Here is a 26,735-nt window from a genome sequence, read left to right on the forward strand (position 1 = left end):
CTCATGTTATAAATCCATAGTTGTTTTTTACATTGTACCATTTCACAGTTCCTGTGACTTTTGTGGCTATAACTTCTCCTATCACGTGCTTGCGTGTTTGTCGTGGCTGCTGGTCCCGCGTGGCCGCCGCCTCGCCGACTCCGACGTCTCGGCTGGGCCTCCGCATTGCGGCTGCTCCGCGCTCTCCGAGCGGCGCTGCTCCGGCGTGTCTGGGCTCTGCGCGGCCCCGCGTTGCCATCGCCGCTGGCTCCGTGCCCTGTGAGCGGTTCCGCTCCGCCAACTCCACGCTGCTTTGAGAGCGGCCCGGTTCCGGCTCGGCGCTGCGCGGCTTCTCGTGTCGCTGTGGAAACCGCCGCTTCTCCCTCCGCAGGGCTCTCCGAGCCGTGTGCTCAGAGCGGCCTGCCACGCCGATGCCCGGTTCCTGGCTGCTCGTGGCCCACGGCACCCGCGGCGCCTGCAGCATCGCTCCCTCACTCGCGGCCGCGTGGCCGGGGACCCCGAGACAGGGATGGGGTCTGCGATAAGGTGCGTGCTCCCGAGGGGGCCGGGCGCATCCAGCACAGGCACCTCCGCCGGCACGGCTGCAGTCATGTGCTCCCGGGATGGCGGCCGCGCGATCTCGGCCACGGGATAAGTATGATCCTCTGCTTTAGGGGTAATGGGACCGTACAAATGCTCCTCAAGAGCTTCACTGATTATAAGGTATGCACGGAAAGCTTCTCTTTGATCCCATACTTTATCCCATATCTCGTCCCAGAAACACCCCTCACAAGATACAGGAGGTTCGATATCAAAAAGTAAGTCTCGAGAAATATCGGAGAACCTTTTGAAAAGCCAGATGAAGAAATGTTCTAGATCTCCCGGTTGCATTACTTTTTTGTTTTGTTGTTCAAGGATTCCTTTTACTTCTAGATACGTTTTTTTCTGTGGCTCAGAGAGCCCCATTTCCCACGATTCTTCCATAGTCCAGAGAGAATATCCAAACCAAGATGAGAAGAGAGAGGTCTAGAGTGATTATTTTACTCACGGATCTTCCTCAGGGATCGGTGTCCTGCCCGCATTCCTCCACCAGTTTGTTGCAGTGGGGATTACTGCAACAAGCATATTTCAAACCAGGAGTCCCATGGAAAGCGAAGTATATATGGACAGATTCGTGGTAGATGTTTCAGAGATGTTTATTTCTCCAGCTGCATGGTCGGGGCTCAGCTCAGGAACCCCGCAGTCACGGGACCCGAGGGTCCTTGGCCACACAGGGGAACACAAAACAACCAATGGGAAATGAGACTGACCAGGGGCAGGGAGACCCCGTGTCTCCCCCCCAGGGCCCATCTCCCAGGGCTCCATGGCAGGGGAGGAGACCCCAACATTTAAGAGTATTGAAATTAATATGTGCAGCCTTAATGATAAATCTGTAGGAGCATCTATTACTCTTGAAGGCCATTGAACCTCACAGGAAAACACTGTAGAAAAAATTTCAGGATTATAATTATGTCATGACCTTGTCCCTCCTTTCTTTAAACTCATGCTAGTCATGTTTCTTGTTATTCCTCATAAATAACTTGTAGTTTAGAAGTGTAAAAAACTTAATTAAAAATCCATGCAATCACTCTCCCAGCCTTTTCTGTCTAACTATAGACCCTGCTTGTGAATGAAGCCCCCTTCCTTCCCGTGTAAATCAACAAACAGGATCACATAATGAAACAGATCTTCCAGTTCAGAGTTTAATAGAAATTAGAGGGAGATAGAAGGTCTGGGCTATACTTTGATTAACAGCTTCAATAAACCAAAGTAGTATTTGGGGCTTTTCCTATGCTGCTCAAACCTGAAGCACTGAATTCCCATTATCTTGTTTCTTCTTATATAGAATTAAGCAGCTCCAAAGCTTCTTTCTGTACCTGAAAGAAATAAATGTAACATAACAGTGCCAGTTACAGGCTCTTCTAGCAAAACTTCCCTCACAAGCACCCAAATGTTTCACTGCAGTTGTGTAAATTCAGAACACTCCTAGGAGTAGTCATTTTTCTTCTGTAGTTCAAGATGCTCAATACTTGAAACATGAATAGGAATAAAACACTTAAGTGCCTTCAGTGTAATTCATTTACTATATAAATGAAGTTTATTTCTGTTGAATACAGATACTAGCTCTTGATTTGCTACAGTCCAATAGCAGCATGCAGGAAGCTGTCCCACCTCTGACCATACCCAACCAACCTAGGATTTTCAACACTCTGGATAGCAACTAAGAAGTGCAAGACCATTTCTGAGGCTCTGTTTGCCTAAGGTTTCTGGTTAAAACCTAACAAAATTTTAATATGATCTCTAACATTCATATTAAACACCCCTCAACAACAAACCATACAAAACAGCAAAAAATTCTCAACACCCTCTCCTGCCTCCTCAAACCACATAAAAACCTCCAGCCCAACAAACTTCTGGTATTGACATAGCAAGCCATGCACACAGTGTAGGCCAGATACCTCTGAGTATCTGCGGTAAATGTTCAGAAAACCTAGTTATGCTGAGACAAGAATTCAAATGTCTTTGCACAGGCCAGTTTCCTTCATAGTGGACTATCAAGTCTAATTCCCAATGAATTCTGCATTGTACACATTCACCCAGAGAACGGGCAGAATACCACCTTTCTCAGTTCAGCAGCTCTGCACCCCTCTAAGATACTAGGAAATAGATGTACTGGGAGGCCACAAGTAGCTGAAGCAGATCAGCGGTTTAACAACTTGGCTACTGCACAGAATTCACTTCTCACTGTACTTTTTGTATGGTTCCTAAAGAAAGACAAGTTTTTGGGATCACTGGTTTCAAGTGTGCCTCCAGCTACTAGTAACTGTCAGAAGAACTGACCAATTTCACACACACCTGAGACCACTACTCCTTTAGGCTATTAAATTGCTAAACATTTTGCAAGGCACTGGAGGAATGTAACACTCATATTTCCACTGAAAGATGTTACTAAAGGAACTCACTTTTGGAAGAAACAGTTTGAGGCTGACTAGAGCATCTACAGAGGGATTCTGAAACACTACCTCAGTAGTGTTTTTTCTGAGGTGTGAAATGCAAAATCCTACCAAAAGTTATTTCTTATGATTAGGACATTCAGAGTGTTGTATGGACATTCAGAATGTGCATCTCAACTGCAGCTTACTGCTAAATGAAATAGAAGTCTATCAACCATAAGAAAAATGAATTGGAAATGAGGCTTTGTTACTCCTGATGTTAACAGGATTGTTTATGAAAGGTAACTTCACCTGCTTTGGTTTATACTGAATGCATTACCAGGTATGAACAAACCTAATGGATTACCTCTCCTGGAAGTACTTAGAAATGTTTATGTAGGAAGCAGATACCTACCCTCCAAACCAGAATCCTTCTGTGCAGTTTCAAAGGGTAATTAAGTGACTCATGTCATCTAGCATTTGCTAGATTTGCTGTCCAAGACACATTTCCTTAATTTGTTTTATTCAGATTGTCTGAATCTCTCCCTAGGGGCCTAGGAAGGACTGCAATGTTAAGGTTTGGTACATCTGTAGTCTTTTCTTCCTTGTGTTCACATGATTGTTAGCTATTCCAAACTGTGATTCCTACCTTACCCATTTCAGGCATACGAAAGGTCAATCTGTGTTCACATAGAAACCGGCTAGTGCAGGTGCCTGCCTGAACTTCAGCAACACAGCTAAGGCTGGATTGTTGTTAGCAATATGAAACTACCATGAAGAAGAAAGGATAACAGTTTTCTACTATGACTAAAACAAAATTACTTCCAACCACTGTTTTCAGAGGTGGCTGGTAACATACTAGAATTTTTTGGTGTTGATGTGATTCTGAATTATAGGTGCTAAACTATAATTTCCTCTGAGTTAATTTTATAAAACATTCCACTGCCATGATGTCATACATGTTGGGTACAATATATGATTGTACTATTACAATTCTTAACTTCCTACCTGTTTGTCCTCCTCTGTCTGTGCAGGATACTCCTTTGCTTTGCTTAACCACAGAAGAGCCATCTTCTTATTGTTTAACTTCAAGTATGTTTTCCCCAAAAAGAGCAAATTTTTGCTGTAGAAATTTGGATCAGCTGCATAGAGACAGGTATGAAAATCTTTAGATGAGAATTAGCAGCATACTATACTTTGATACTATATACTATACTTTGGTACTTGTTTCAGAAAACAGAGTAGTTTGGCTTTGGATCAGAAGGAAGCCAATGTAAAACTTTCACTTGCTAGATTTTGGTCTCATAAGCAATTATACTAACTAGCAGCTTGTTAATTAATGTAATAAATAACACTGGATTCCTCACAAAGAGCAAAGCAGTGAGCTTAAGGCATAACAGCTTTGCTTTGCAGGTTTTGGATTCTCTGGACCTAGCACATACAACACGCAATGCAACCAGCTTAGCAGGTAAAGGCAAGGGAAATAGGGCACATTTCCTAGCACATGCAGATACCAGCTTAGTTTTTGCTGCACAGAAGAAAACAAAACTATTTGTATCTACACAAAACATTTTTTAAGGAAAGATTTAAAGCTTGCTTTTATAAAGCATCATTCATTATTAAAGAGTAGTCTTGTCTACTGTTCATACTTATAGCAAAGGCTCTCCCTGCTGCTGGATTTAAGGTAAGGTTTCAAAACATATGGAGGTGTTTTGGAGGCAAATTTTGAGATGAAGTTCACTGTTCCAGTTCACAGCTGCATTACTTGACACCCAGGGGAAGACACACTATGAGCTTTTCCTTTGAACTTCACTGATTTAACTATGTACAAATCTTTCATAGAACACTGTCTTCCCTTGTCTTCCTTTATCTTTCAGCTAGTCAGTTTTGCTTATGGCTTCACTCCTGGAGAAATAACATGTTCATTTTTTATTTTATATCATGTGGACAGTTTAACTGTCAGGTTGGCACTCTTGATCATAATACCTTCTGAAATAATAAAAATTCTACTTTTTCTATTTTCTATTTAGAAAACAGAGAACTTTTGAATTCTAAGAAAATTCTGAAAAAGTAACACAGAATTCCCTTTTTTAATTTCTTCTGCCCCCCTGCACTCCAGTTGAATTCCTTGGGGAAGAGTACTTTATTCTCAGGAAGGTACAAATTTCACTTTAATACTTACTCTGAAAAAAACCTTCATGTTACACTGTAAGTGGTGTATACTAGGTGTGTAACATACTTTTTAAAGTGTGCAACATATTTTTAAGTATCTCTGATAAAATGTTCCAATGTAACAGCGCAGTGTGCTGACTGGCCCACCACGTTTATCAGCTGATCATATGCTACTGTTTTGGGTTTGGTGGCTACAGTAATTAAGGTGATATTGACAGCTAGAGTTTTACTGAAAAGTCATCAATCCTAACAGATATTTTTCAGTCAAAACAAGTCACAAGTATTACCTTCTTCTGCCATGTGGAAGTAACGAAGAGCCTGTAAAAGACAAAGTTGTGCTCATTAAAGTGGAGAATAAACTCAACACAATAGTCAAATTACAGCCTTATGCACATACCTGAAGAAGGAGTTCCTATGAAAATGTGTGGATCTATGATATCCACACATTTTCAACTAGTTTCCCATCCAGCATATATGAAATTTCAGTCCATCCCTACCTTTTCCTAATGGTATTAGTTGGAGGGAAAAAGCTCTCACAGAACTTGAAAGTGGGGACATATCTACAAAACAGATTTTGTACTGAAACTGCAGAAGTCTTAGCAGTACAAGTTTACTTCTTCAGCGACTTTTAAGTGCTACAGAACTGAATGCTGGGACTGGCATGATTCTGGTAGTATTTGAAATCCTGGCTGACACTCTGTATTCTTCTGAGAGTGTTTTTTCAGCAAAACTTACAAGCTTGACATTCCATTAAAAAGTTTTCTTTCTTTTTCAATCAGCTCTTAAATTGCCTTCTGTGTAACAGCAAGCAGTCTTCTACAATTACTTTCTAGTGACTCCTGCCCCCGCACTTTAAGAGAACAAAACAGTTATTGGTTGCTCTAAACAAACAAAGATTAAAACAGCTGCAGCAAACTTTTCTATTACCAATTGTATTGTCAAGTTTCTATAAATGTACGGGTGTTTAAATAAGATCCACACTGGTTTAGACAAACACTGGTTTAGACACACTATTTTAAAAGATAAACATCTGGATAGCATGTTTTAGGGTGTACAACAGCAGAAATCTTCATAGAAAAGATGAAGAAAACTACTTTCAACTGAAAAAACTCCACACCATATGTGGCCAGAGAATGAAAGGGTATTTGTTCATCTTAAGTAACAAAGCAAGCTGTTGCTTTTTGCATTTAATATAAGGAGACAAATTATATTAGAGCTAGAAAATAAGTACATGGCATAACACCACTGTATAAATCATCAGCACTGGACTAGTACAGACAGTTATCTGGAACAGAGCATGACAGTAAATACAAACTAAGTTACATATAGCTTATAGCTTATTATTTTCTATTGCACAAACTACATGAAATAATTTTCACTATTCTGTGTGTGCTAGTTGTTTCTTTGGTTGGGTTTTTTTTTCTTTGTAGCAATTTATAAATAATAGAAATCATCATCATAATAAAGCTGAAGAAAATGGAAGGTTTTTATGTTTTTAGATATCCTTTACTGTCCTGTTATATTCTCATTTTATTACTGACAGTTGTAAACTCACAACTCTATGCTTATTCCATAAGCAGAGGCCAGCTTTGTCAGGAAAATAAGTAAAAAGCCTATCATTAGCTTTCTGGGGGGAATAATAATCTGCGAAAACATTTTCATACTGTACCTCTTGAAATGTGGAGGTTGGTGGTGTGGCAAACAGCGTCGCAGCTATTTTTCTTTGGTACCATGGCATCTCAGCAAAGGAGTAACACCTGAAGCAAAAAGACATGTTTGTATCTAAAATTCACATTTCTCTTGTTTTCGAGCAACAGTCTCATAATTGTTGTTGGACATAAAAACTGGATGTCATAATTGTTGATTCCAAGAGTCAAAACTGCAGACACACTGCAAGTTCTATAAGCACGTTCTCACATCTGTACAAGAAAGTAACAAGATGTCTGAAGCTGCTACTAAAGAAGTTTTGGTGTGTGTTTTACTGGGAACTAACTACATTAGCTAAAACTGGGACAATTACTAAGCATGAGACAGATTTTGAGCTTGAATGATTTATGTGTGTTTTGTTCTAATGTATTTGCAAAAACAGCACAACCGAGTAATGTCATTGCCTTACCTCAACACTACTTTGCTTTTCTCAATTATTAATACAAAGTAGATCTGCAGTACATTCCTGAGACTCTGATCTATAAGAATGAAAATAAATTCAAGAATCAAACCACTGTGTTCTAGGCTAAGCCATGCTATGCTGTTTTTTATCTACTAAATAACACAGGTAATCAATCAGTCAGTCACCTATCTTATTGGTGCTGGAAGGATTAAACAGCTTTATTGAAGCATTTCAAGTGCACAGAACATCCTGGGTGTAAACATTAAACAATGCTATTCACTTTAGTAGCCTCCCATGATGAGATTACAATTATTACTCACTGTGTAAAATAGAGCATTCTAGAGGAGGTGAAAAATTAATAACTGTAAATGTTTGGAGGAGAGGGGGGCGAGACATGGAATACACAGTCTGAGTTGAAATTGTGTCATTAGATGTGCCTAATCAAAAAGAGATTCAGTCCAGGACAGATAAGAAAGAGAAAGGAGAAAAATCTCAAGAACTGGCTGATACTAAATGCCAGTTTTAGATCAAGATGGCTCTGGAATTCAGCAATGAGTACATTTAAATATACAACATGGGAATATTTTAGAGCCAAAAGCAGTATTAATTGCACATTTCTGATCATCTTTTCTAATTTTCTTTAGGAACAATGTCTTAAGTACTTTTCAGAACAAGCTTCCTATCTCAAAATGGACCCTGTGGCTTAGTCAGTTGGGAGCATATACTTATGCTTAGAAATCTGGACTATAGCAATTCTTACATCATGTGGGAATGAATGGTGGATGCCAAAAAAAAAGTTTCTAAACTAGTAAAAACCTCTGGAGCAGTAGATTGTCATTTTCTCCGATACTCAGGAGTCAAAAAAAATGACAGAGAAATTGACTGTGGTTTTTAATATATTTTTAAGGTGAAAATACATTGCCTTTCTTTCTTTTCAACCTCTCAATCTTACAATAGAAATCTCCTGTAAAACAATGTAACACCTTTGGTCTTTTTCAAGCAAATAACCAAAAGTGCTGTCTGGAGCCTCTCACTAACACATAAACTATATTGCTTTCCATCACACCACTTACACAGAATACCCTGGTTAGTATGGAAAGTTCTATTTCCAGTCCATTTGCCTGCTATGTAACAGTAATTCTTAGTACTATTTTCACTGAGAAGTAAATTAAATTTCAACCATTTTTGTTTAATACATAATATATAAGCTCCCTTTATTTAACATAACTTTTAAAATACTGTATCATGACAGATAATAACAGAAATATTTTCGGAATACATCTCACTTTTGATAGTTTATCACAGATTGTAATAAGTTGCAGCTGTCACTGAAATTCAAGGTAAATTCAGTGTTGAGTTTTGACTCGATTCACGTACTCCAGAACAAATGAGCACTACTCACTATCACTGATGCCCACTTTGGATTCTATGTAGCTAACTTAACGACTGCAAAATGAATTTTTAATAGTTCCATACAAATAAATTAAACGAACAATTATTTTTCATCTTTTTGAACTGCATAAGAATTAACAGCTAGACTGTTTCAAGGCATGATGTCTTATATCTGTTCAGTATGTTTTCATGCTTGTATCAATTACAAGCACATTCTAAATTATTCCAAGTAGTTCTGCAATTCATGCAAGGTATCTTAAACTGTTGCATTTTTCTTTGCCATGTGCTAACTTTAGTTTGAAAATACATCTTACCAAATCCCTATAAGATGAATTGTTGTAGCATCTTTTGGATTCAGTTCAATGGCTCTCTGGTGAGGGGAGAAAAAAGCAACACAACATGTGAAGAAGTTGTTCTAATATGTGGATTAAAATATATTTAAAACTTGTTATCCTACTGTTAATTAAACCAGACTGATAGTGTGTAGAATTTCAAGGCAATACACTATTTATTCAGTGTACAACTAAAGCAGCTCAGCTCCAAAAATCTGATGACACTGACAGATGTCTAAGCACTTCTCTTTAGTAGGTTACTAAAAGTTGCATTTGAGACTTGGCATGTTCAGATTTTGATATAATCTCTGGTGATATAAAATTAGTAGTCCATGATCTTCTCCAGTATTTGTCCTTTACTGTTACATAATCCACAGTTAAAAGGACAGCCACACAGCCATTTCTCAATATCAGTTACATTTGATCTAGTCCTAAGAGGTGTCTAAAGCACTTCAGCTATTTCAAGACTCCCTTCTAAAGCAACGTAGTTTACTGCAGGAGAGAGTTTGAACTCCTTGTTTCTGGGGCATTTCTGGAGCATATGTCACAGTAACCCAAAGAACAAAGTGAACTAGGAAGTCTGAACAGAAGTACACTTTTGGTTTTTCACCAAAACTCAGTTAGCAGCTGTCACACAATCTACATATTGGACACATTAATCTTGTCATATGCAAAAAGCTGCATTACCTGGAAATGCTCTTTGATGACAATAGCATTTCCAATTTTAGTCTTGATTCCTTCGTAGTCTCCAACATCACTGAGGCAAATTCCATACCACTGTAATTCAAAAAACAAAACCAAAACATTTAACAGAGCACTATATTAATAGTACATTTTAAAAAGCTTGCAACCAGAACAGCTGCCACCACCACAGATGACAACAAGCAGTAGGTGTTTATTGTGAACAACTGAATTAATATCAGAGCAAGCTGCTGGTTTTCATGTGTAAGGGAATAAACATCCTCTTCTGATCCAAGATGCCAAGGCAACATTTTGCTACCTCTTTGCCTGTGAGTAAAGCAGCACAAAAAAAAAAAAGGGCAGAATGAAGCCAAGGCCTGAAGTATTTCCAGTGAAACTCTACAAAGCCCAGGAACAGCATGCTGAATGTGAGATGTACAACATTTTTAAGCCTACATCAGGGCAGGAGGAGCTAATTACATCAGCTGTAATCACCCTGATCAGTCACCTCTTTCCATGGTCCTGCACACACTGCATCAGTTTCTGTTTCCCTAGAGGAAGTTCCCCTGGAAAAGTCTGAACTCAGATCTTCCAAAAACATTAGGAAGAACTAGAAGTCTCACTCATTCTCAACTGAAAAGATAAATTATGCTGAAGTTTGCTAAAACAGCACAATGACATTTGTTCTGTTTTCTATAAGCAGAAATCAACAAACAAGATTTCAGTTATTTTGCACGGCTCACCTTGTGTGCTGCAAAATTTGATTCATTTATTTCAAGTGCCTTTTTTGCATACTCAAGGGAGTCATATGTCAGTTGTCTCTTCTCCTCTGCAGAAGTACTACCAAGCTGAGCCAGATCCCGTGACGACCGTGCCAGCCGCCATAACAACTCTGCATCATCACTAATTAGGAACAGAAACATTGATGTTTTAAAGCAATTGGAAACAAAGCAAAGGTCTTAAAGGAGTCTTTCAAAGCATATCTCAAGTGGGTGGTAAGACAACAGTGAATCATCTGTCATGCTATGCTATGTACAACCCCAAGGTACCAAACAGCAAACGAAAGCCCACCATTACAGACTGTCTGACAATACCTTTGCTCTGCCATTCTGGTCTGCAAAGCAAACACATCTGCAGGAAAGATCTTTGTTTTCTCAAAAAAACCCCACAGATTTAGAAACCCCAATGGTACCACTCAAAACACCAGAAGGAAAAGGAGGGCTACTCTGTTCTTAGCTAGATGCACTCTGCTGATTTGTATTGATGTCTACTTGGAATACTTAAAACATTATGCATCTTTTTTTCCCTCTAATTGTACTTAAATTATTAAATCCTTCCTAGAAAAACACTGAAAAAAAACAGATGAGCCATACCACCAGCACATAAATCTGTGTATTTATGTGATTTATTTATATCACCATATCAAATGGTGTATGGCAGGTTATAGTCAAAGCTAAAGGATCTTAAGTTTTATTTTGGTAACATATTGTTATGTAACACTGCTTACACTTCATTATACTTTAGGTAACTACCATTTTAGTTTTGGCTTACTAATTTAATAGAGACTTTAAAGTCTTTCAGGATTTTTGCAGTATATTTTAAGGGATTTTTAGAGTAACAAAACAAACAAGCAGGACTGAAAACCTTGAGGGTTAACCCTCACTTTCTACAACTACCAGCTCTTCCTTCATTCATTTTTCCATTAGGAGGAAAAAGATCACAAGTCCTTCTTTCCTACTCCATAAGGGTGAAAAATAGGTTCTCCAGCATTCCACAGTGAGACTATTAGTTGAAAAACTGATACAGAAGAGCACAGAAAAGAAGCCACAGTAGTGTCACAAGGCAGTGAAGTACCTATTTTTATGCTGAACCAGCAACCGATACAGCTTCTCAGTTTCTCCACTCCCATACAGGTAGTCTGCTTGTTCTATCACATCTTCCACTTAGGAAGGAATTAAAATTGTGGAGACAGAAGAACAAATTATAGTTAATTAGGACATTACCACCAAAACATTTTAGATCAGGACAACCTAGCTGAAAATGATGTAGCTCATTTTTAGGCCATCATTGCAAACAACTTACAGCAGGACTGAGTAAGCAAGACGTACAATGCACAACGAGGATGACAATCAGTGCCTCTCTAGTGAAACTACAACAGCTTTCAGCAACACAGCTTTGGATGCTGAACAGATTTAACAGTCCAGGGTGTCTTTCTCAGTGCATCAGACTACTACAAATAAGTTACTTTTTAACTTATGTGAAAACAGCAGAAAAGAAGAATAAAGTATGGAAAATGGACCAGGAGGGCAAGTAAAGTAGAGTTGAGAGCAACAAAACCCCTTCATTAGTATATGTAGAGAATTTAAATCTTACAATAGCAATGAAAAAAACCCAACTTTTAAAAATATTCTTCATTCTCAATATGGCGCCACAGTTTAGCCAGAATATTACTGCAGTTTGAGTGGGTCCCATTATTTACTCACAAGCCAAAACAAAACATTGCTTAAAGGTTTTCACACTGAAGTCCTTAGGATTTTCCCAAATACAAGCCCAAAAAATGCAATTCACCTACTGAAACTCCCATGTGTTCAAGATACTAAAAGCAAAAATAATTTTGAAAATCACAACTGGCTTTCTAGAGTATCAATTTATGAACTAAGTAGCATTATTTTTACGAGACTTTCTTATTCTAGAAAATACTCTGAAACACAACAGTGGTGGGGGAATATAATTTCCACAACTGGATGAATATAATAATACATAAATTAATATAGTACTTGGAACAGCATATAGGAAAGAGAATTATCAAACACCACACTATAGAAGATTATAGCATGAGAAAAGATGGAATTAGATGGAAAAATACCCAAAGGGAAGCAGATAGGTAATTTTGTTGATGTACGTAACTGTACAGGAGAAGAACAAACTTCGAGTTTACTCTTCTTCCAACATTAAAGCATTAAAAAATTACCATTTATGTCAAAAACCTTGTCTAATTTTTTACGGACCTTCTACCTATGCTTATTGTCTCTTTGGTATTATGCCTGGGTCCATGATCAAACTTAGAAGTCAAACGTAAGCTCTAACCCCTTTCAAAAAAATTAATCATGTTTATAAGGTTTCCTTTTTCAAGTTACCTACTAAATATGGTAGCCACATTTAAAGGCAGCACATTTTCTTTACAAAAGAAGCAAAACATTGAAGGCTACTGAACACAAAAGCCTCCTCTTCATTTCAAAAAGATCCTAGAATATAAATCAGTGCATTCTGGATAATTTTTAACCTTGCTGTCTCTAAATGTCTTCTTTCAACCCTTTCAAAGATAAGATAACAATCTATGTGGACTCTGGATTTTAGTGTCCAAAATGAGCTTTGTGGTACATCTTCAGTATAATCTTCACTGAACTATTATGTTTGCTTGCTGACCTGAACACTACTAATGTATCTAATGACTAAATGATCAGAACTCAAAACTTCTGAATGCATCTCCCATAAGCTGTTTTATGCAAATTATGCTTTTATTACTTTAGAGTATTTTTCAGGTATTTCTATTTTACCCTTATTTTCACCATGTTTATTACGTCTTGTATAGAAGGCCCATTAGCATTGCTTTTCTTGGCAATGTAAATGTCAGATTCATGTGGGAGCACTGAAAAGACCAAAGGCAATTAAGTGGTGTTATTTATATTCCTCATGACAAATGATGAATTCTTTATTCATTATTATTTCTTATTTGTGTACTGAGTAGCTATTTCAAATCTACTCACTGATGCTCCTTCTGCTGTAGCACATGAAACAGCTCCTTATCCATTCAAAAATTTATTGTCTGAATTTTTATTTCTATCTGCATAAACATCTAAGATGTTCCTCTTTTTGAGACACAGAGAAACAGGTTACCTGACCTGGCTACTACCTCAACTATGCAGTGAGCGCACATCCAGTTTATGCTCATTCTCCATTCAGTCAGGCTGACTCTGAAAATCCTTATGTAGACAGACAAGTTCTAAGTCTGCAACAACATTCCCTTTTAAGATATTGTTACTGTCCTTCCTGCAGTGAGACTATCCTTATTGAAAGGATGTGAAAAGACATTTTACCATTTGTTCAATTGTTCTCCGGTAAGTGAAGCAAGGCTTTGCTTCCCCCTTTTTACTGTTAGAGAAATAGAAGACATTTCTCAGTTTTGTATGAAGCGCTATCTTGGTGTTGCTCAACTAGATTAAACAGGAATCACAGTGTTCATACTGAAAACATGAAATAGTTGAAACTTCTAGAAATAGATTAAGTTTTGGTCTGCATTCCTAACAGACCCATATCTTTTCAATAAGAGTTACTTAAAGATTGGACAGCAAATCAGTTATCATCCACCTCGTGCATGTGTTCTATCCCTGACAGGATGAGTGACTAGATGTGCTTTCCATGACACCTGAAATAATCACTTGTTGAAGTGCTACCAGACTACTCATACCCAATTCAAAAGCATCTCGTCATGAAATGATACTGCATGCAGTCTTAATGGAAAAAATCAAAAGCATTACACCATCTCCCGCTATAATTCTGGCACTAAAAGTTGTAAGTCTCACATCAGAATAACCAACATATTTCAAAATTTGAAAATATTACCTTTGAAGCTCGCATGAACCTCAGCGAAGCCAGAAATCAGCTTATGAGCTTCATAAACCAAAAAGGACCCTGTTGAAAGGACAACCCCCCTCTGAAGGCCTTTTCTAAGCACCTGTGTAGGATCATAAGACAGGTATTAATGAACATTATCACTCCGAGATAAAAAAGGTTTTTCTTGTCTGTATCACTGGTTATATTTCAGATTTTGAGCAAAGAGAAGACTTTAAAATATTAAAAAACCCCTGTAAGACAAAACGCCACTTCAAGCGAGTACATTTGAAGAACATTCAACAGAAGCGCGCGATTACACCCGAAAACACGAACACAGCACTAGACTGAATATAAACCGTAAATACGGAGCAAACACAAGTTTAGAAGCAAAAATCAAACCCGTATTGCTCAAGCGAGCCCAGGGCTGTTTTCGCACAACCAAAGCAGTCCTTCGCTACGCCCCGCGATGCCGGAGCCTCCACCCGCCTCCCTCATGCCGGCGGAGCGGCCCCGCGGGGGCGAGCGGCGGCCACACCCCGTGGGAATCAGAGCGAACTAGGTTGGAAAAGGCCTCTGAGATTACCCCGTTCAACCTACAACCGAACCCCACCACGTCAAACAGAGCATGGCACTGAATGCCACGTCCAGTCTTCCCTTCAACACCTCCAAGGTCGGTGATTCCCCAACCTCCCTGGGCAGCGCATTCCAAGAAGTCCCGAACCGGCCGCGTTGCCCCGCACCGAGCGGCACCGCAACTACCTCGGTCCCCAGCCGGCCCCGGCCGCAGGGGCCGCCCATCGCCTCTCGCCGGAGCGCCGTCCCCAGGCCGGCGGAGCCACGGCGGAAGAGCCGCGCCAGCGCCGCCACAAACACCGCCATCGCCACCGCCGCCAGCACCGCCCCCCGCCTCCGGAGCAGCCGCTCCGCCCCGCGGCCCTGCCCGGGCTCGGGGGCACACAAGGGCAAAGGCCATCCGCTCGGCCGGGCAGCCCGCCGTACCGAGAGCCGGACATTACGCAGCCGGGCCCCGAGCCACTCCGGGCCCGAGTGATCGCCTAACCTACCGGGCCGGGGAGGGGGGAGACACACGGGGGCTCTGCGCCTGCGCCCCGGGGCGGAGCGTGTCCGGCCGCGCGGGTGTGGCCGCCGCGGGTCGGGGGTCCGGAGGCTGCGCAGGCTCCGCGCTGCAGGTGAGGGTGGGGTCTGGCGGCGCAGCAGGGGCCGCTCCTGCGGCCGTGCACCGTGTCCCGCGGGGGCTGCGCTCTCGGCTCCTCCGCCTCGTCCAGCGGGAGCCGTGCGGGGCTGGGGCTGCAGGGCAGGGCTGCGGGCGGCTGCTGTTCCAGCCGTTCCTCGTGTGAAACGTCCCCGCAGGTGCGGCCCCACTTCCTGCGCCGGGACACGGAGCGCGCTGCCGGCTGCTGCTGCGGGGATCGAGGAATCGCTGCCCCATCCGCCGTCCCGCAGGTAGTGGAACTCGGTGGAGTTAGAGCTGTAGGCCTGAAGGTTTGAGTCCGCAGTGCCGATCTGTGTGGCGGTGTAAACGCCACTCTGAAAAGCACTCTCACCTCTGACAGAGGAGGCTGTCGAGAGTCAGCATCGTTCCTGAAAGCCACATGCTGTTCTTTCTGAGCTGCTGGTTGAGTGGGTGGTTGTTTTCATTCTTCACTGTAGTTGCATAATATATGCAAGACAAACCTTAGATAAAGTTCATGTTGTCATAACTTAGTCTTCCACTAGGGAAAAGTTTTAAAATGTGAAACCTCTTCACTTTCGTTTACATACTCCTGTTTTCAAAGTACATTAAGTATCCTCAAAGTAATGTGTATTGTCCTGCCTCCAACACTTACATTTATTTTCCTGGGGGGTTATGTCCCTGAAGGTTCGAGTTAAGGATACTTCTGTGGTGGTGCAGGAAGTTTGTTTAGTAAAAGTAAATATAGTCAAACTTAATCCCAGCTAGTCTTATTTTCAGTTGGAGCTTTAAATTTTATCTTCATATGTGTATAATCACAGAGGTAAGATGTTTCAAAGTGCGTGCAGAACACCAACAAGCATTAGAAGAAAAAGAGGCAGGAAAGATGTTCAAGGAGTAGGAGACAGAGGTCTTTTTGTTTATCTGTTCTGGTGTTAGGAAGAATGCAGTTTTGCAACAAGTATGTTTGTGCTAAATATCTTACAATTAATCTATACTGGTTCATTATAGGTGACTGTTAGACTAATTTCAGTTCAGCTATCAAAAGCATAAATCTATTTCTGGTAGGCTGAATAACTAAGGTGTTGTTAAATGTCATCTGCCAGAATTCCAAAGTAGCAGAATGGGTACCACAGTGTTTGTACAGCCTTCTTTTATGCTGAATGTTTCTCCAGAATTGAATGCTAAAGGGAAGCCATAGTGTTAGAAGTAATACAACTGAAATCTCAACTCTACACATATCTGGGATGGAGTTTAATTTTTTTTTTACCTTAATTTGATTTAGGAACAAATGCTGTCATTACATGGTTTCCTAAAGGAAATACCTTCAGGGACAAAGTTAAGGAGTAAGCTACCTTCTATTCCTTCCTCTTTATTTCCTGTGAAAGTCAGAATGCTCTTCCAACATAAGTAACGTATGATCAACGTAGTATTTGTAGATATTAGCTCCTATTAAACCCAAGAAAATTACTTCTGTTCTTAGATCAGTTAGGTAAAGATTAATACTGGCCCCTCCTAGCATGACATTTGAAGGTGTGGTGTGGCTTGTGCAAGCAAGTAGACAGGAAGTAGAATTGCAGTGTGTTTTTTTATAACCTTAAAGGTCTTTTCCATCGACTCTGTGATTCTGTTTGATTTCTTTGGTTTATCTTTAATATTGTTTTAGGTGAGATGCTGTTGCTCAGACATTTTGAAAGGGCATTATTAAGTGTTTGAAGGATTTATGAATAGAGGAATTTTGGGGCTTGGTTGCTGGATCCAAGCTTCTGTTTAAGGAATAGTCTTTAGTGATTTGGATCACTTGCTTCATACTTTGTTCTGTGGTTGAAGGAAGACTATCCTGTAGATCCATTCCATCTCGTAGATGGATCAAGTGCATGTTCACTCAGTGCTTTATCAAAGGCACAGTTAGGAGGAAGCTGAATTAGTTCTAGTTTCGGCAGTTTGCTTCTGGTACTTCCCCTATCCAGAAGGGTTGTTATAAATTCCTCGTGGCAGGTGATTAGCATATGTGCAATTATCTGATGGTTTCAGGAATTAGCATGACTGCTGTGTGCTTGCGTTCAGAGCCACTGCCTGTGGATATGCAGAGCATGAATGATGCCTCCAAGGCACAGGGAACGCTGAGTTCAAGTAGCTGTTGTGATACAGAAGTGAAGGGCTGCTGACTGGAGAGCTCTTGGTTTGCATATAGAAAGGTTTGAAATACTTCTGGGCTATAGTGAAGGGCAGTTTTGTGATTGTTGGTTTCAAGGTGTTGTTATTGCTTATACTGAGATGTGCTGGACCATTGCAGGATACTGATTTCATGGACTTTTCTTAGGCATCCTTTAGCTGTGTAAGGATGCACAGGTTTGCTAGAGCATAAATAACATTGGGAGCCACTGATTTTGATCTACTTACTCTAATCCACTGTTACCTTATTGAAAAAAAAGAATTTAATGAATAGGACAAATCCAGTAATCGGGTCTCTGTTCTTAAAATCTTAAAGGACTTTTCTTGCTGGACTTTTATAATATTTAGTATATATTATTGTCTAACAAAAGCTCTGAGTATCTCTTGAGTAATCTTTACAGTGCTGCTGTCATGGATACATAAAACTGTTGGACAGGTTATTTATTTTAAGAGGAACTGTAGTTCCTCAAACCATATGCCTTCAAACCTCTTGCTTTGATTGATCTATGGTAATAACAATTCTTGGTTTTAATTTTCTTTCATTTCACGTTTTAGTGCTACTGTTGGTTGAAGGTTTGGCCTTTGGCTGAGAGGCCCAGAGGCAGAGCTCTGTGGTAAGTTACTCTAGCTCATTTTTAGGAACTAGTAGTTGTAATGGTGAAGTGTCACAACATCCCTTGAAACGAACTGTAAAAAGGATTAGTCTAAAGCATGTGTTCACCTGCATCTTGTTTCTGCAGTAAAGTACTGCAAATTTTAGTGAGAAAGAAGTTTTTCTTTCTTGTGGGTAATGTTAATTATGTAGTCAGTCAGTCAGTGACTCTACACAGAGAAATTGCAATGAAGAATACACAATTTAAGATACTATTCAGATTGCATAGTTAATAGGTTGTTTTCCATGAAATAATTGGTATAAAGATACTCTGATAAAGCCTATTAAGATAAATGCAAGAAACACATGTTCCTCTGGTTTGCTGCTCTGTGCTTAAAATAATTGAATTTTGAACTCAGGAGATCTGTACTTCTTAATTTTCTTGTTGAAGGCACAGTATTACCTTTTATAGTTTAGCTCACTTGAATTGAAACATCACCTAAAATACTTTTGTGTGAGGAAGGTGCTGGGAAGAACCAAGGATTAAAGATGTGCTTAAAGGGCAAACACATGTATACAGGATTAAAAAAAAAAAAATCAGCAGAAGGATGTTTAGAAATAACTGTTTTGAAGTAATTTTGTGAGCAGGTGTCCTAGAAGTCAAATTAATATTTTCTTTGCAGTTGGTTTTGGTTTTTTTTTAAGTAGAATTCCGAACATGTTCTTTGTCAACGTAACTTAGTGATGGATTTCTATACACGGAAACAAGCCTGACTTGTTATACCAGTGTCCTACCAATTCAATAGAGTATCATAAAGCTTGTGTAAGTAGATGATTCATTTCCCATGCAGAAATCTATGCTTCTGTTCTCATGTACACATATACCTCAGATTTCTTAAATATTAGCTTTTATTTTTGATTGGCATAACCCTCAGTAAAATGAGTGGTATGGTCATTAGGGTTTTATCAGCATAATCTTACTTGTTTAATTCAGAATGCTCTTATTCCTTCCTGCATACAAAATAGTGAATATGAGAATCATGGAGTCATTTAGGTTGGAAAAGACCTCCAAGATCATCAAGTCCAACCTTTAACCTATCACCGTCTTGTGAACTAGACCATAGCACTAAGTGCCACAATGAGTTGTTTCTTGAACATCTCTGGGGGTGGCAACTCCACCACTTCACTGGGCACTCCATTCCAATGCTTATCAATACTTTCCATGAAGAAATTCTGCCTGATGTCCAACCTGAACCTCCTTTGGCACAGCCTGAGGTTATGTCCTCTTTTCCTGTAACTTGTTGCTTTGGGAGGAGGCCAACCCCCATCTGGCTATACCCTACTTTCAGGGTACAGAGCAATAAGGTCGTCCCTGATCCTCCTTTTCTCCAGGCTAAACACCCCCAGCTTCCTCAGCCATTTGTCATATGACTTATTCTTTAGACTCTTCACCAGCTCTGCTGCCCTTCTCTGGACATACTCCAGCACCTCAATGTCCTTCCTGAACTGAGGGGCCAGAAGTGGACACAGGATTCAACGTGTGGCCTCACTGGTGCCAAGTACAGTGGGACGATCACTGCCCTTGTCCTGCTGGCCACTCTTGTCTTGCTACAAGCCTGGGTACCTTTGGGCTTCCTGGCCACCTGGACACACATGCTGGCTCACATTCAGCCACTGTTGACCAGCACTTCCAAGTCCTTTTCTGCTGGGCAGATTTTCAGCCAGTCTTTCCCAAGCCTGTAGTGCGGCATGTGGTTATTGTGACCCAAGTGCAGGACGCGGTACTTGGCCTTAGTGAACCTCATACGACTGGCCTTGGCCCATTGATCCAGCCTGACCCCTCTGCAGAGCCTTCCTAACCTCCAAGGTAGGTACAGCTGTCACTGAAGAAGTGATGGCTGTATCCGTACTATTAGAAGATAAAGCTTACTCTCAAGGTTTTGTGTGATTCTTCAAATACAGAACAACTCAAGCTGCTTCTGGTACTTACCTTGTCAGCACATCAGCTGGACAATTTTTCCAGCTGTGTTGCCTGTAAACAAACTGAAAAGAGGAGCCAGAATTCAGATTTAGAGGTAGAATTTTTAGAGAAGCTGGTTTGTTTGTTTGTTTTTTAAAATGCAGTGATGAAATTAGGTTGTGGAACAGTCTTAGCTTTTGTAACCTTGTATAAAATGTCTTTTTCCTGTGAGGTGGTCTGTTTCCTCAAGAACTGAAGGGTTACCATGAGATTTTAAAAAATATATATTTATATGCATGTAGCCCAAGATCCCTAGCAATTGTGTTGCTACCAGCCCTATCAGTGAGAAGAAGCATCCATTTGTCATAATTTCATTGTCAGCTTCTTGCAGCAGACATGGCATTTTCTGGCTTTTTCAGTCTGGCACACAGTTGACATAAAATGCTTAAGTGTAGCAAGAAGATTAGCTGATCAGGAGTAGATTTTATTTGCAAGTTTCTCATGGCCTTCCTGTGTTCATTTGGGCCCTGAGATATATAAAAATTATGGATTTTTGGTCTATTACCGTTAGGAGTTCACAGGAGCTAGGAAATGTTCTGTGACAGTAAATTCTATCAGAACAGGTTTGAGACTTGTGACTAAAGACAGTGATGCCAAACCTACTTTATTAGTCTTTTTGTCTTCTAATTAGGTACTTCTGCTTGTCAGACTGGATGCAGGTGTAAATGAGAATATATCATTGTAATACAGCTCTGCAAGGTTATCTGGGCAAGCCAACTGACATTGCAGCACGGAGAGGATTGCTACAGTCTAGCAGTTCCCCACTGCGCTTGTAGATCATTCTGATAATAGATCTGTCCCTTTCCAGGTAGAATGCCATGTTTGCAGTTTCTGTTGAAAAACAGACAGTGACTCAGTTGTTCGATGTGTACCACTTATCTTCACTAGAACCATCACTGGAGTTCAAAGAACATTCTGATCTATAAAACTGGAAAGCAGGACTAGTCCTTGACTTAGATTTTTGCTTTGATACTTACAGCTCAAGCAGAAAGACTTGTCATATTCTTAGTTGACCTAATCATGCTCTTGAGCAGCCTAGACATGGCAGAGGATCCCTTGTGACTGTACATCACTGCAGTTCAGATGCACATTATATACAGTAATTTTCAGTCTTTTCCTGTCCAGATTTTTTTTTTTTGAGCCTGATATGCCCCTGCAATCATAAAAGCTATTTCAAGAAAAAAGACAACCGAGCTGTCACCTGCACACATTCTGGTGTGCTTTGCCTCCCTTTATGGTGTATGCTACATGGAGGGCAAACAGTTCATAGCTTGAGAAAAACAAGGGTTTTAATTAAATTTGACCAATGTGGAGCACAGCTACTTTAATAACACTAACTAATTAAATAACTAAATCTCTTATGTGTTGTAACTTACTGGCAGTCGAGGCTCATCCTACCACAGCCCAAACAATATAATCTGTCCATGTAAAGTTATTCCAGAATTCCAAATGTTCAAGTAATCCGGTCATCTATCTAGAATATTTTACATTTGGTTTGCCTACTAGATGTGTTGTAGAATGGTATTTCAACAGGTAGTGCACTAGTGCAGCCATGATTTGTTTTTGCTGTCCTGGAGAGATGGCAATTTGCCAGACTCTGTATTGCATCAAGTCCTCAAGAAGAGGTTGCTTGCTTACCTGGCAGTGACTGATCCTTGAAGATGTTTATCATCTTTAGAAACCCTACCATCCACCTCTCAAACCTTTGGAACTTTTCAGCTAACACGGGCTTTTAGAAGTGAGGAGAATTGAGTGACGCTGGAGTAATTCTTGCTTTCATGCATTTGGCATGATGAGGATTTGTGCAGCATGAGCAGAGCTCCAGCAGGTAGTGCTGTTTGAAAGACTCCTGGAGCCTGACTTGACACAGGTGAAGCATGTACGCCCTCTGTAAATTCTGTATGGTATGCAGTGTTGTAAGAGAAGTATCTCTTCTTTATTTACAAAGTTTCACTACCTTAAATATTTCTTTGGATTAATGAGACAACTTTTTCTTTCTAATAAGTGTTTTACTAACTTTGAACATTTATAATGTTACTGAAAATCAGGTTGTTTATAACTTTTCGTGATAAAAGATATCAGTCTTATGGAGAAACATTTTTTTAAGCAAAATAGCAACATTTTTTCTTGAAATGCATTACTGTTACAGACATCCTTAACCTATTAAACAAATATAGATTCCTAATAGTCTCAAAACTTCTGAGGAAGATGCCTTGCATTATTTTTCATCTTGGATTTTTCAAAACTGGAAATGGTAAATATTAAAGGACCATCTTGTGATTTGTGAAGGTTTGCTCTTTGTCTGGATTTTGGGTATCCTCCACTTAAATAAATGCATGTTCTTGTTACAAGTTGTCTTTTATCTAATATGGAACAGTTGTTGCATCTCAAATGAGTATTTGCATTTCAGGGAAGAGTATCAGCCTTTTTATTCTTCCCTTCTCTATGCTAAAGGATGCTTTTTGCACAGCACCTCTTTTGCTTAATGTCATGATTTGACACTGGTCAAATGCCAGGCACCCACTAAGGCTGTTCGCTCAGAAAAAAAAAAAAAATTACCAAAGGGCTCATGAGTTGAGATGAGGACTGGGAGAAAACACTCTAAGGGCAAAACAGGTTCAAATTTAAAGGTATAAAGTAAATTTATTATTCATAGAGTCAGAGGAAGATAATGAGAAGTCAAATAAGCCTTTAAAATAACCTTTTCTCCCCCCCCCAGCCCCTCCCTCTTTCCCACCAACAGCACAGGGAGATAGGGTGTGGAGGGTTTTGGTCAGTTTGCTACTGAAGATCTTTTTCAGTTCCTTCAGGGAGAGGAGTAGGCGTCTTTCTTCTGTTACGCCATGAGTCCTTCCCACGGGCAAAACAGTCTTCCCAAAATTTCTATGGTGTGGGTCACTCGTCCACGGGGTGTAGTCTTTTAAGGATAGGCTGCTCTAGTTTGAAGCAAGGGCTCTCTTTCTTTCTTTCTTTCTCTTTCTCTTCTCTGTCTATTCGGGTCTTCCACTGGATCACAGCTTCTTCTGGCATCCACCCGCTCCAGTGTGAGCACTTCTCCCACGCGCTGCTAGTGGAGCTCTGCATCCCCCATGGACTTTATGAATTACTGGGGGACAGTTTGTTTCACCATGGTACTCACCACCGCTTGCAGAGGAATTTTGGCTCCGACGCTTGGAGCACTTCTTCCCCCACCTTCTCCACTGACCTTGGTGCTGCCATGTTATTCTCTCTTACATCTCCTCATTTCCTCTTCTTCTCTATCTAGAAGAAAAACTGCTGCATGTAGGTACCATTGCCAACAAGTTCCACTAAATCAAAGATTTTTGCAGTATCCCACAGCACTGAGAAGTTGATTTCGTCTAGGTTCCGTGTCAGGGAGTTGCTCGCCATCTTTCCACTGTTGGTCACACGGCCCCGCTGCCACTGTGTGGGCAGCACCGGCTGCCGTGGCACTGGCACTGTTTATCACCTCTCTTCATGCGAGGTGCCGGGAAGGAGAAGCTGCCACCGCTGCCTCTGCCCTCGTGCCCACGGCGCGACGGGCTAAGGGCGCCAGGCAGGCAAGGCTTGCCACAGGCTGCGCTGAGATGGCAGCGGCCGCGGGGCATTGCCACCCCTGGAAAAAACTGCACAGCCGCTGTTTTGATTTCCTTCTTAAATGTGTCATCACAGAGGCGTTACCAATTTCTCTAATTGGGCCAGCAGCATGTCCATGTTCAGCCATCAGAGATTGGTTCTGCTGGAAGTTTCCAGCAACTTCTCACAGAAGCCACCTCTGTGTCCCCCCCACACCCCCCCCCCGCTGCTACCAAAAACCAGGCCATGCAAAACCAATACACTTAATCTGCTCTTTTCCCACATTAGATGCATAGTAGGAAAGTTGGTGACATGGACGAGGGGAGGAAGTAACAGAATTGATGTGTTCATGTGAGAAAGTACTTGAGATGTACAATAGGTGTGAGTACACACACAGACAAAAAGGGGAAAAAGCTGACCATATTTTTTAGGTTGACTGGATGCTATCCGTCTACCAGGGATTTTGGAAATACTACCTTAACAAAAGAAATGTGGCTATGAGTGTTTTCAAGGACTCTTAGTAAGGAGGAGTTTTACGGAACTCAAAGCAAGAAAATTTTGACTGGTTTGAAAATGCTTCTCAGTTCAAGTTTAAATTCTGTTGAGTTTCATGAAAACCCTTTCTATTTGCTGTTGCAGCATCAGTGGGAGTTAGAGCATCATTTTGTCAGCATCAAGTTGTTTTTCTGGACACTGTCATTAAGGAGTCATGTACTGGTCTGCTCTGGATTCCATGGGAAAGGCACTGACTGTTAATGAGCTCAGTCTGGCAGCCAGGAAAGCAATAGGGAATGGAAAATACTAGTATAAAAAGAGAACCAGGAAAAAAGGGGCAGAGTGCTTTTAAGAGGTGTACAAGAAGCCTCAGGAATATTCCCTTAGACTCCACAATGTTTTCTTTCTCCTACTTTCTGTTTGTTCTCTGTCTTTTCCATGTTCCTTTCCCTTTTTGCCTCTAAAAAATCGTTCATTTTCATGAAAAGTCTTAAGAATATAGTAAAAGGAAGAAAGCTGAGTTGGGTTAAGTATAGCTTTATATTCAAATACATTGCATGCATATGTTGCAAGTGAGCTGACTAGATAGAAGGAGATACCTTTCCTTCTGCCTTGGTCTGTTTGATGTCTCATGCTCTTTTAAGATAAATTAATCCAGATGGATACCTGGTCTAGACTGTGAATTTACTGGAGAGAAGGCAAACCTGAAACTAAAGAGGCGTGGGAGCTTCCAGGGTAGGCTGCTTGTGGAAGGATTTGGAAGTTTTAGTCTCTAAGTCAAGGACAATTGTACTGTAGAGGTTTACTTCCCCAAGAGTTGTTGGAAATGATCAACTCTATCCTTGGTGTATAATTATGGAGGTTTTCTTTTTTTATATATATATATATATAAATATATATATATATATATGTATATATATATAAAATCTGGTGCTCAGACCTTCTTGGGCTTGCAAATGCATGTTATACCAGTGTGGGATTCATAACTGATAGTCGAGTTGTTTCTGTGGGTTTGTAATATCTGCTGGTCTTAGTTCCAGTGGAGAATGATTGAGGTACTTAAAGAGAAAAATGTAAGAATGTGTTCAGTTATTCCTTTATTTTAAATGAATCTTCAGAAAGAACAGTTCCCCTGACTTGACTTCAAAGTGTTTATCCTTATTGTTAAAATTTGTAGTTGTTTTTGTAGATTTACTAAGGCAAGATCACCTGTTACCTGCTTAAACTCCTTTTCCAATTCTGCCCTGCTTATGGTTTCAGCATTTTGTTACAAAATTTTGGTAGAGGAGTATATAATAAGATTTTTCCTAAGTCATGGAATTATTAATAATATCTACAATATAAGATACTGGCATTCATGTGCACTTTTGGATTTCATTTAGAGCTTGTGAAGTTTTATTGTTAGCAATAATATAATTGTTTGAGGTATATCCCATTTTTCATTTGGTTCCACAAGCATTCTTAGAAACCTGATCTTGTTTTTTAAGTGCAGATTTTGAAATTAATTTTTATACCTGTATGGTATAAAGAGTGTGACAGTAATAATGCTGTAATGTTGGTACATCGTTAAGTGTAAAATTTGCATTTTAAACCTCAAATCATCACTTCTGACAAGCTCACACTTCTAGTGTCCAGTTAGAGAGTTAATGCATTGTGACAATCCTATTGTTTGCTTTTTAGTCCATTTTAATGATGATTTCTGTTGCTGCTTTCTAGTGTGACAGATGGCGGCACAGTGTGTGACAAAGGTGGAGCTGACTATTGCCTGCACCAATCTCTTGGATAAAGATGTTGGTTCCAAGTCAGACCCTCTGTGTGTGCTTCTCCAGAACACAAGTGGTCAGCAGTGGTATGAGGTACAGCCTGATGCTTCTCACAAATCTGTGAAAAACATATTCTGAATTGTTGGACATTTTAAAACACTACAGCATATGATTTCATTAAAATATTTTAATTTTATACCAGCACTTCTGAATACTTTTTGTTAGATTGTGTCTCTAACAGTTACGTGGGCAACACATTAATAATCATTTGCCATTAAATAGAAACAACTGTCTAATTTTTGGCACTGTTCCCCAGCCATGTGTGGACCAACACCTTCTAAGTGCTTAAATGTGCTTTTATAAATACAGTACTCCAAAACTAGGGTCTCATCCTGGTTTTGACAATATAGGATTTTATGTTGGTCTTCCCTGTGCAGAAATAGGTCCCACCTTAGAGAGAGTGATGAAAAATAGGTCAGGTATCCCTAACTTAGAGCTGTGGGTTTTGCAATATAATGTGTATATATAATACTTTGTAATGTAATTTATCTTTGATGAAAGGTTTGTAGAAAGATACTCCTTTGTACTTTAAGAACTTTTGAATGTATTTAATAATACAGTATTTGATTTGCTTGCAAGTTTAGTTTCTGAAATATTGGATAAAATGGTA

General features: G+C 40.2%; 2 protein-coding genes across 8 annotated transcripts in view; one reads left to right on the forward strand and one right to left on the reverse strand.

Annotated features, from left to right (window-relative positions):
* Window positions 1-1,055: 1,055 nt before the first annotated feature.
* On the reverse strand, window positions 1,056-15,279 carry RMDN1 (regulator of microtubule dynamics 1). Of its 2 annotated transcripts, none has more exons than XM_032128794.1 (10): window positions 15,012-15,173; window positions 14,262-14,373; window positions 11,493-11,580; window positions 10,382-10,541; window positions 9,645-9,734; window positions 8,940-8,995; window positions 6,793-6,880; window positions 5,411-5,441; window positions 3,960-4,093; window positions 1,056-1,460 (listed from the first exon to the last, which is right to left on the reverse strand). In XM_032128794.1, exons 1-10 carry the CDS (start codon window positions 15,129-15,131, stop codon window positions 1,425-1,427), a joined length of 915 nt encoding a protein of 304 aa, XP_031984685.1. In that variant the 5' UTR covers window positions 15,132-15,173; the 3' UTR covers window positions 1,056-1,424. The 2 variants fall into 2 exon arrangements, with proteins under 2 accessions (XP_031984685.1, XP_031984677.1); XM_032128786.1 differs by lacking the exon at window positions 1,056-1,460 and adding an exon at window positions 1,702-1,895 and having other exon boundaries at window positions 15,012-15,279.
* A 61-nt stretch (window positions 15,280-15,340) lies between these two features.
* The window catches only part of CPNE3 (copine 3), a 31,709-nt gene continuing 20,314 nt past the window's right edge, over window positions 15,341-26,735 (forward strand). The window contains exons 1-4 of one of the 6 annotated variants that reach the window (XM_032128718.1): window positions 15,347-15,442; window positions 15,624-15,716; window positions 18,175-18,233; window positions 26,019-26,158. In XM_032128718.1, coding sequence (XP_031984609.1) covers window positions 26,027-26,158 — 132 coding nt within the window. In that variant the 5' untranslated portion in view covers window positions 15,347-15,442; window positions 15,624-15,716; window positions 18,175-18,233; window positions 26,019-26,026. Of the gene's footprint in view, window positions 15,443-15,513; window positions 15,717-16,769; window positions 16,791-18,174; window positions 18,234-26,018; window positions 26,159-26,735 lie in introns of those variants that run through there. The other 5 variants (XM_032128736.1, XM_032128754.1, XM_032128727.1 and 2 more) reach the window with 5 other exon arrangements.

Source organism: Corvus moneduloides, chromosome 1 (genome assembly GCF_009650955.1).
Source record: "Corvus moneduloides isolate bCorMon1 chromosome 1, bCorMon1.pri, whole genome shotgun sequence".
In the NCBI taxonomy this organism is placed as follows: Eukaryota; Metazoa; Chordata; class Aves; order Passeriformes; family Corvidae; genus Corvus; species Corvus moneduloides.